The sequence below is a fragment of the Littorina saxatilis genome, linkage group LG10 (assembly GCF_037325665.1).
Source record: "Littorina saxatilis isolate snail1 linkage group LG10, US_GU_Lsax_2.0, whole genome shotgun sequence".
Classification (NCBI taxonomy): domain Eukaryota; kingdom Metazoa; phylum Mollusca; class Gastropoda; order Littorinimorpha; family Littorinidae; genus Littorina; species Littorina saxatilis.
In genome coordinates this window covers 36,903,854-36,913,853 of record NC_090254.1, presented here as the reverse complement: position 1 = coordinate 36,913,853, position 10,000 = coordinate 36,903,854, and the positions used below count along the sequence as shown (strand labels likewise).

The 10,000-nt window shown below is 43.9% G+C and overlaps 1 protein-coding gene and 1 long non-coding RNA gene across 2 annotated transcripts in view; both read left to right on the top strand.

The window, feature by feature from the left end:
- LOC138978718 (sodium-dependent phosphate transport protein 3-like) overlaps positions 1–6,810 on the top strand; it is a 28,220-nt gene extending 21,410 nt beyond the window's left edge. Inside the window, exons 11-13 of the mRNA XM_070351509.1 lie at positions 352–450; positions 2,560–2,690; positions 6,054–6,810. Of these exons, the coding sequence (XP_070207610.1) occupies positions 352–450; positions 2,560–2,690; positions 6,054–6,789 (966 nt within the window). The 3' untranslated portion in view covers positions 6,790–6,810. The remainder of the gene's footprint in view (positions 1–351; positions 451–2,559; positions 2,691–6,053) is intronic.
- An 884-nt stretch (positions 6,811–7,694) lies between these two features.
- LOC138979243 (uncharacterized) overlaps positions 7,695–10,000 on the top strand; it is a 2,498-nt gene continuing 192 nt past the window's right edge. The window contains exons 1-4 of the long non-coding RNA XR_011459951.1: positions 7,695–7,848; positions 8,177–8,254; positions 9,070–9,168; positions 9,678–9,818. This is a non-coding gene — a long non-coding RNA (uncharacterized lncRNA). The remainder of the gene's footprint in view (positions 7,849–8,176; positions 8,255–9,069; positions 9,169–9,677; positions 9,819–10,000) is intronic.

The following is a 10,000-nucleotide window of genomic DNA, read 5'->3' as shown; positions in this document are numbered from 1 at the left end:
ATGCTACAGTGGGTCTTGACTTCTTATTTTCTATATTTAAAAAAACAAACTCTGTACTTGATTAAAACCCACGCACATGCACACACGCACGCACGCACGCTTGCACGCACGCATACATACACACACGCACACACACACACATGTACACACACACACACACACATACACACACACACACACACACCCACACACACACGCACGCACGCACGCACGCACGCACGTAAGCACACACACATACACACACGTGCTACGCATAGAAACATTTTTACATTATATCACACGGTTGATATATAACACTATGTCACACGGTTGAAATACTACACTATATCACAATGTCGATTTGTTGTCCAGGGTACACTAGAAGAGTGGCGCAACGTGTTCATTATGGTGGCTGTCGTCTTCTTTGTTGGGGCAACAATCTTTCTTGTTCTTGGCAGTTCAAAGCTACAGGTATGTATTTCATTATTACCGTTTAACTTACGACTTTTGTGGGAATGGAAAAAAAGAGGGGATTGGAGACGTAACGGGGCGAGACAAAAGGAAGAAAGCAGAAGACAGTTTAACAAAAATAACGTCAAGTTGACCTAATTTATCTACCCTGATGCCAGTCAATCAGTTTAAGTAAACAGCAGACAATCAAGGATTGTTATGTATTGACGTCTGAATTGAACACACAGTTGACGGGCGTAGTGGCGTGGTGGTAAGACGTCGGCCTCCTAATCGGGAGGTCGTGAGTTCGAATCCCGGTCGCTGCCGCCTGGTGGGTTAAGAGTGGAGATTTTTCCGATCTCCCATGTCAACTTATGTGCAGACCTGCTAGTGACTTAACCCCCTTCGTGTGTACACGCAAGCACAAGACCAAGTGCGCACGGAAAAGATCCTGTAATCCATGTCAGAGTTTGGTGGGTTATAGAAACACGAAAATACACCGAAATCGGCGTATGCTGCCTGAATGGTGGGGTAAAAACGGTCATACACGTAAAAATCCACTCGTGCTAAAAACATGAGTGAACGTGAGAAAAAGAAAAAGAAGAATACTTATTCAGAGCTTCTGAGCCTTGTGAACTAGTCCGCTTCTATTTGACGGTGGATTACATAAGGAGAGCGGCGCAGAATAGACAAATTCCGGATATAATTCCGTCGGGGTGGTATGGGGTGTGGGAGAGGGAATCCAAAAACAAAGAGACTGCCAAGGTTCCAAAATTCAGAATAAAAAAACCAAGAAAGGTAAGTTGTTGGAACGTTTGCTATGGGTTGTGGGAGACTGACCTTTTCGCACGTGTTTCCTTCACACCCGTCGCTAATGATTGGCCCCTCCAATGCTTGTTCGAGGTTTTGCAAGAAAAAGTCACTCTCCCACAACCCATGCAAACCCGACGGAGTTATTTCCAAAAATCGTCTATTCCGCGTGACAGCCTGGATAGATTTGTGCTGGTGAATAGGATGGTGTGCACGCTGGAAAGGCGGTATGTTTAAGGAGGGTTCACAGCCGACATTAGGCACACACAAAAAAAAATAGTCTGTTTACGGTAACCCGATCGACCCTATTTTTTTGCGCGACCCTAGACTTTTTTTTGGCATTTGGGGAAAAAAAAAAAAAAAAAAAATCCCGACCTACCGACCCTATTTTTTGGGCCTATGTTACCGTAAACAGACCTATTTTTTTTGGGCCTTATCAAGTTTCATCGTCTCTTTACCCTCTATCTTACCCCCCGCGGGTTAGGGGGAAGAATTTACCCGATGCTCCCCAGCATGTCGTAAGAGGCGACTAACGGATTCTGTTTCTCCTTTTACCATTGTTAAGTGTTTTTTGTATAGAATATAGTCAATGTTTGTAAAGATTTTAGTCAAGCAGTATGTAAGAAATGTTAAGTCCTTTGTACTGGAAACTTGCATTCTCCCAGTAAGGTCATATATTGTACTACGTTGCAAGCCCCTGGAGCAATTTTTTGATTAGTGCTTTTGTGAACAAGAAACAATTAAGAAGTGGCTCTATCCCATCCCCCCCCCCCCCCCTTTCCCCGTCGCGATATAACCTTCGTGGTTGAAAACGACGTTAAACACCAGATAAAGAAGGAAAGAAAGACCCTCTATCTTATCTCCCGTAGAGGGGTCCTGAATTGGCCTAAATGGTCCGCTGGACCCATTAAGCAACAGTTAACTAACTAGCTAACTAACTATCTCCCGTAGAGCTGGGCGGTGCCTGCAGTGACGCAGCAAGCCATGGAGTATTCTCTATATCTTTAAGGAGGGTTGACAGCTTACATTATTACGTTTCATCGTCTCTTTAACCTCTCTTCTCTCTACAAACAGACAGCGGTACGGCACAGGAAGACATGTATAGAATTCTCTTTATCTTTAAGGAGGGTTCACAGCTGACATTATGGCGTTTCATCGTCTCTTCACCCTCTGTTCTCCCCAGGGGCTGGGCGGTGCCTGCGGACAGCTGTACGACACAGCTCTGGGGGAGACACAGCAAGCCATGTAGTATTCTCTATATCTTTTAAGGAGGGTTTACAGTTGACATTATCGCGTTTCACATTCTCATCTCTTCCCCAGAGCTGGGCGGTGCCTGCAGACAGCGACACGGGTGAGGAGAAGAACTTGCCGCTGGCGTCTGACCTGATGAACAGACGGATGACGGTGCTCACTCTTGGCCCCCCGCTCTCGCCGGGTGATCAGCAAAAACGGTATTATAAAAAAAAAATTTTTAAATTTTTTTATGCAGCTTGTTATCGCGCGCATATTTCAACATACGGATTCAAGGCGCAGGGATTTATTTATGCCGTGTGAGATGGAATTTGTTTTACACAATACATCACGCATTCACATCGACCAGCAGATCGCAGCCATTTCGGCGCATATCCTACTTTTCACGGCCTATTATTCCCAGTCACACGGGTATTTTGGTGGACATTTTAATCTATGCCTATACAATTTTGCCAGGAAAGACCCTTTTGTCAATCGTGGGATCTTTAACGTGCACACCCCAATGTAGTGTACACGAAGGGACCTCGGTTTTTCGTCTCATCCGAAAGACTAGCACTTGAACCCACCACCTAGGTTAGGAAAGGGGGGAGAAAATTGCTAACGCCCTGACCCAGGGTCGAACTCGCTACCTCTCGCTTCCGAGGTATGGAGTACAGTGGTTTTAACTCCCCGAAAGCGGCGTATTGCTGCTTCAATGGCGGGGTAAAAACGGTCAGACTCGTAAAAACACACTTGTGCAAAAACCATGAGTGAACGTGGGAGTTTCAGCCCATGAACGAAGAAGAAGAAGTGGAAAATGGCTAGTCTGCAGTTGTTTCCCTTTGACAACAAGTGCAGTACCTATGCGTTATCTCGGTTCCAACCGGCACGGTTGGCCTAGTGGTATGGCGTCCGCCCCGTGATTGGGAGGTCGTGGGTTCGAACCCCAGCCGGGTCATACCTAAGACTTTAAAATTGGCAATCTAGTGGCTGCTCCGCCTGGCGTCCGGCATTATGGGGTTAGTGCTAGGACTGGTTGGTCCGGTGTCAGAATGATGTGACTGGGTGAGACATGAAGCCTGTGCTGCGACTTCTGTCTTGTGTGTGGCGCACGTTAAATATCAAAGCAGCACCGCCCTGATATGGCCCTTCGTGGTCGGCTGGGCGTTAAGCAAACAAACAAACAATGTCGGTTCCATGTCTACTACAGTAGTCATGCGCACTAGGATACTTCCGAGAAGGGAAGCTTCCATGAATTAATTAACTGAATTAATGTCTCTGCTGGTTTGTCCGTAATACAACCCTTAGACATTATAAGTGGCAAATCTCTTTTAAGATTGTTAAAAATCAGCCAGGTCTTAAACCAGAAATCACTTTAGTAATATTTATCCCACAAATATTTGTGACCCTCCACCACGGAATGAGTCGCATGTCACCTTTGCATGATTTTCATATTATATTAACAGAAAAAGATGTATTGTTTGGTTATTCTCCAGAAGTGCAAACCCCCATAAACAAAATTATTAATCATATTTTGCTCATTTCAAAAATGTGTATCAGTAAGTATAGATATGGTAGGCCTATTGATATAAATGTGATGTTAGGATATGAATTAGCGTTTTAGAAAAGAGCGAAAAATGTATGGATTAAAAGCCCCACAATGATGTGCTTGGCAAATTAAAAAAAAAAAGAAAAAAGAAAAGTCACTTTAGTGATGTCACAAGCAGAACATCTGAGGAGGATTGTACATAGGGGTGGGGATAATAAAAGGGGAATTCTACTGTGCAGTTCATCAAGCGGGGGGGGGGGGGGGGGGGGGGCTCAGTTGGTAGAGCACTGGGCTTGTGATCGAAAGGTCGCAGGTTCGAATTCGGGCCGGGACGGACACGAGTCAACTTTATGTGCAGACCCAGAGACGGAAGCCATGTCCCACCCCCGTGTCACCACAATGGCACGTAAAAGACCTCGGTCATTCTGCCATACGTGCAGATGGCTGATACCACCTAAACACGCATACACTTGTGTATTTCATCAAGAGCCGTGAGGGCGTAAAACTCGAATTATCATTATAACCCATATCTTGTCCTTAAGAGGCGAAATATTTAGCCTGTAGGACAGTAAGCATTCTCTCTTTCTTTTGCAGTTCAAGCATACCAACATTCAGATCAGCCATAACTGTGCAGACACTATGCTTTTCTACAACATTGAAAAGTAGGCTGCTGTGGTAAACACTCTAAGATGCAGCAACGACGCTTCAGTCGTGTTTATCACAGGCCATCTGAATAAAACACAATTGTGACCCTCCACCACGAAATGAGTCGCATGTCATCTCGCGCGGTTCTGCGCTAGGCTTAAATATAAGTCCGGGGAGTGTCTTGTAACAGTGTGAGGGTCACCTTAGTCACAGGCTTATAACTCAAACAGTTTTCGCTCTTATCTAAAACGGGTTTCACCACTGGATAGAGCATAAAAAACTCTTTAGGAAAATGTAAAAATATGAAAATCATGCAAAGGTGACATGCGACTCATTTCGTGGTGGAGGGTCACAATTATGCGCACACTCAACCGTGGTAAATCACAGCCGTGCTGCCAAAAACCTTTACAACATCACACCTATATCCCGACCTTAGACTGTAGTCTAAAAGTACGTTCATCCTTCTACCCTGTGTGCAAAATACATCCGACCTATCATATTATTGCACCCACTCTCTAACATTAAGCATGCTTATAAAATAAAACCAGACTAATCGCTGTAATCGACGGGCGAAGTGGCGCAGTGGTAAGACGTCGGCCTAGGCTCTTAATCGGGAGGTCGTGAGTTCGAATCCCGGTCGCTGCTGCCTGGTGGGTTAAGAGTGGAGATTTTTCCGATCTCCCAGGTCAACTTATGTGCAGACCTGCTAGTGACTTAACCCCCTTCGTGTGTACACGCAAGCTCAAGACCAAGTGCGCACGGAAAAAGATCCTGTAATCCATGTCGGAGTTCGGTGGGTTATGGAAACACGAAAATACCCAGCATGCCTACTCAACGAAAGCGGAGTGAGCTGACTATGCTCTCAGAGTATAGTGTGGGGAACCCAAATGTGCAAACGAGCTCACACGTCACCAGAATTTTTGGAACGCTGAAGAAGAAGAAGAAGAAGAAGAAGAAGAAGCTGTAATCGTTAAAATAACACACACAAAATCCAGAAAAGTGCCTCCATCTTTTTTTATCACGCTCCTAGGACAAAAAAAACCCAACAACAACAACAACAACAACACACTTTATCCATATTTGGTATCTACAATGCCGGTAAAGGAAATTACAGACTAAACAAGTTTAAGCATGTTAGTATCCCAAGTTCTGTCAAGTTTGAATCTTGTAAACAAAACAAACGCAGACCGAAAAGTAATCGGGTATTTACAACTCATGTAAAATATTTCGATATCATTCATCTAGAATGGGAAAAGCTTACAGGGACTTCATTTTCCACTGCTCGTGATGACAAAGTCACCGAGACAAACGTTATTTCCAGGAACACTTTTGCGCTTGCTGTTTACCCTGTTGTTTCCAACTGATGACACTTTTAGTTTTTGTTTTTCAGATTCCAGTTCACCATTACGGTGTCAGAGCCAAACCTCGAACTTGCGACAGTCAACGAAGAGGACACCAGCCACCCGACCGCCGACGTCAACAACATCAACAACTCCTCCACTACCGCCACCAGCGGCGCGACCACCGTTCTTAACAACAACGTTCACGTTGAACCCCCAGCCTTGGAGAAGAGCATTTCTGACACGCGGTTGAGAAGAAAAGTCACTGCAGTCAAATCCACATCTTCTGCTGAAATCTTACCGCGTAGCCAGAGTGGAAACATCAAAGGACCTTCGTACTCAAATCCTGGATTTGAACCCGACATGCAAGATGCGGTAGGATTGTCGAAGAATGAAAACGGGAGCAACGGGGCACTCAACTGCAAAAAAAACGGGACTCTAGAAAACGGGCAAAAGAGGCGTTTCTCTAAAAACGCGAATCGCCTCCCTGGACTGAAGCTGGACGTGGGAAAGAGTGGGGAGGTGGTGTTTGAAGTCGGCGGTAAAGTTGTGCAGAGCGTCAAGACTGCAAATGACATCAAAAAGGGAGAAAGCGTAAATATGGAAAATGACGTCACAAAGGGAAGAGGAGCGAAGAACGAGAATGACGTCACGAGTAAGGGTTGCTCGCCGAATACTAACGTCGGGAAAAATGCGGACAGGAAGACAGATAGCGATAAGCAGTTTGATGAAGTTGACCTGGGTGATAAGAATGAAATTCTTAATCTTGAACAGACTCGTTTGTAATAAAAAGGCCGTGTGTGTGTGCGTGCGTGCGTGTGTGTGTGTGTGTGTACGTGCGTGCGTGTGTGCGTTGTGTGTGTGTGTGTGCGCGTTAGTGTGTGTGTGAGTGTGTGTGTGTGTGTGTGTGTGTGTGTGCGCGCGCAAGTACGTGTGTTTTACCAGTCTGTTTCGTTCAATGTCTACGCTTGATACTTTTTCTTGTGGGGATGCCTTGTGATTAAGAACTGCCTGTTAAACGTAAAATGTACATAATGACATAGTATTTACATAATCGATTGCGATGCTGTATTTTCGAGTTTTTTTTTTAAGTGAGCTTTCATTAGAGATAATTCATATTAGATTTGTTGCTTGCGTGATTTGTTTGGAATAAAAGCTTAGAACATTGATTTGTTCATTGCATTATTTACAGTGAACTTCCGTAGATGTGTGTGTGTGTGTGTGTGTGTGTGTGTGTGTGTGTGTGTGTGTGTGTGTGTGTGTGTGTGTGTGTAGGGGAAAGGCTCCTAATATGGACCGGCTCCTAATATGGACCACCTCTTGTTCTGACAAACTAACGGCGCTAGAGCGCTCAAAACAATTTCATTTGCTTTATTCGCTCTCTCTGGATAAGTTGCACATGTCAAAACAGTTGCAGAAACACAAACCTCAAAACCGTTAGGCTTTTTCGCTTTTTTTCACTTTTGGCAGCGTTCACTCTAAATTTGCCGCCTAAAACGGACCCGTTTCTGTCCACAGCCTATATAATCAGGCGTTCTCGTTCTGTGTCTGAGAATTGTTTTTATTGTTTCTGAAGATCGTGAGTGAACTAAGTCTCTTCATATCTTTTTAACCTCGGCACAGTTTTTTTTCTTCTTTTAAAATTCTGTATTATTTTGGTCTTTAACAAAAATTCATGATCTAAATATCCAGACAACTTGTATTCAGTTATTTGCAGTGTTTAGCTTGTGTGCATATGCTTGTGTTTTCTTTTGTGTGTGTGTGTAGCTTTGTTCGTTATTTTGTGCAATGAAAACATATGATTGTCTTCTGGCATTTCTGCTGAGTTCACTACCGTTGGTGACGGTGAGTTATAGGTGTGTGTGTGTGTGTGTGTGTGTGTGTGTGTGTGTGCGTGTGTGTGTGTGTTGATGTGTTGGTGTGTGTGTGTGTGTTTATGTGTGTGTGTGTGTGGGGGGGGGGGGGCGGTTATTTGAGTGCGCGAGCGATTTTGCTTGCGTGTGAGTGTTTGTTATCGAAGTTTATGTGTACGTGCGTGCATGAGTTGTATGTGTGTATGGTTGCGCGCTCGAGATTCATACTCTTAATTTTTTATTTTGAGTGGCTTAAAGCGTAAGTCGCATTTTTAATTTTTTTTTATCTGTTTCAAGTTGTTTTTCTCTCGCATCGACAGGTCGCATTAGTTTCTGCACAAAATAAAAACTACGATGACACTGTGGATCACTTTGAGTTTATCTACCACCAAACCAAGGTAAACCCGCATGTTAATTGTTCCTGATATTGGTATTTATGTTCAGTTTGCTTGATTTACTCGATTGGCGGTCATGAACAAGTGGAACACGTACGGCCACTCAGAAATCAAGAACACACAAACACAATCATGTATGCAAAACACAGAGTGCAAGAGGGACAGAATCCTGACACCAACATACAGACAGACAAACACACAAACGCACGCAGTGCTACTTGAACGCCTACTAAAAGTAGGATATGACTTCAATAAAAACAGTTAAAGGAGAGAAAGAAAAAACACGAAAAAACCCACACGTGTGGCGATATCATCTGGAAGAATTTGTATGTGAAGTTTCACTGATGAAGATCGGTCCACCAGTTTTCTGATAATCGCTCTACACACACACACACACACACACACACACACACACACACACACACACACACACACACACACACACGCACGCACACCTACACACACACACACGCACCCATACACGCACGCACTCACACACAAACATACACGCACACACCCACGCAAACGCAAGCACGCACGCACGCACACGCACACACACACACACGCACACGCACTCACACACACACACACACACACACACACTCACACACACACACATACTCTCTCTTTCTCTCTCTCTCTCTCTCTCTCTCTCTCTCTCTCTCTCTCTCTCTCTCTCTCTCTCTCTCTCTCTCTCTCAATAGGCTACATTTTGTGTCGTATCAAGAGCTCCCTATCTTTTCTGGCATAAACTATGCAAGTCTCTTTAATCTTGTCGCTGTTCTAAGTCACTATTTCCAATTCCTGTCTTATTTCAGAATCTACTCCTTGCAGTCCATGGCGGCGACTGTTACTTCATCTCAGTCGAAAACACAGCAAAATGGCGTCTGGATTTTGCTGACAAACACGACACAGAGGTGAATAAAGAAATAAAGAATGAATAATTGAATGAGGAATTATGCATGCAAGCATGAACAAAAAAAGAAGTCAAGAAAGACGGTCAGAACGAAGGTAACTACAACTACAACAAGAACAACAACAACACCACCACCACCACCAAGAACAAGAACAACAACAGCAGCAGCAGCTAACCAACTTAGCCCTTTCTTATGGCATCAAAGGAATGCCGTAACGACATTTTTGCATGCTCGTTATAATGTACTTTTGTTAACTTTGTTTTTTCTGCCATTTGACCTCTGCTGTGACTGTTCTTCTTTTTTTCTTTCTCCACACTTAAGCGTCGACAGCCATACTGCAACAAACATCTTTTTATACTTCGATCTATGCTGCGTCTCTGAAAAACGTGGTAAAACTTAAAAACATGCTATTAAAACATGTGCTTTCTTTCCTATTAAAAAAGTAATTTAATTTTAACAATAATAGTAGCCACTGAAAAATCAAAGCCTAATTCATTCTTTTCTTGCAGGTACTGTTAAAAGCCTACATTCAGTTGAATGACTCGAAGCACATACACCCGTCGTCTTTGGACGATGTAAGAAACACCTATCAGGATCTTCTGGCCGATTTTCACTGTCTACACAAACAAATCTTTGTTGTGACCGAATGAGTAAGTACAGTGTGTGCGTGTGTTCGTGTGTATATATGTGTGTGTGTGTGTGTGTGTGTGTGTGTTGCGTGTTATTGTGTACACGCGTGCATATGATTTTACGTATGAGATGTATTTGTAGGTGTGTCTATGGTTGATAACTCGCGCTAACACCCAAGGCTGCATAATAACGTGTAGAATCG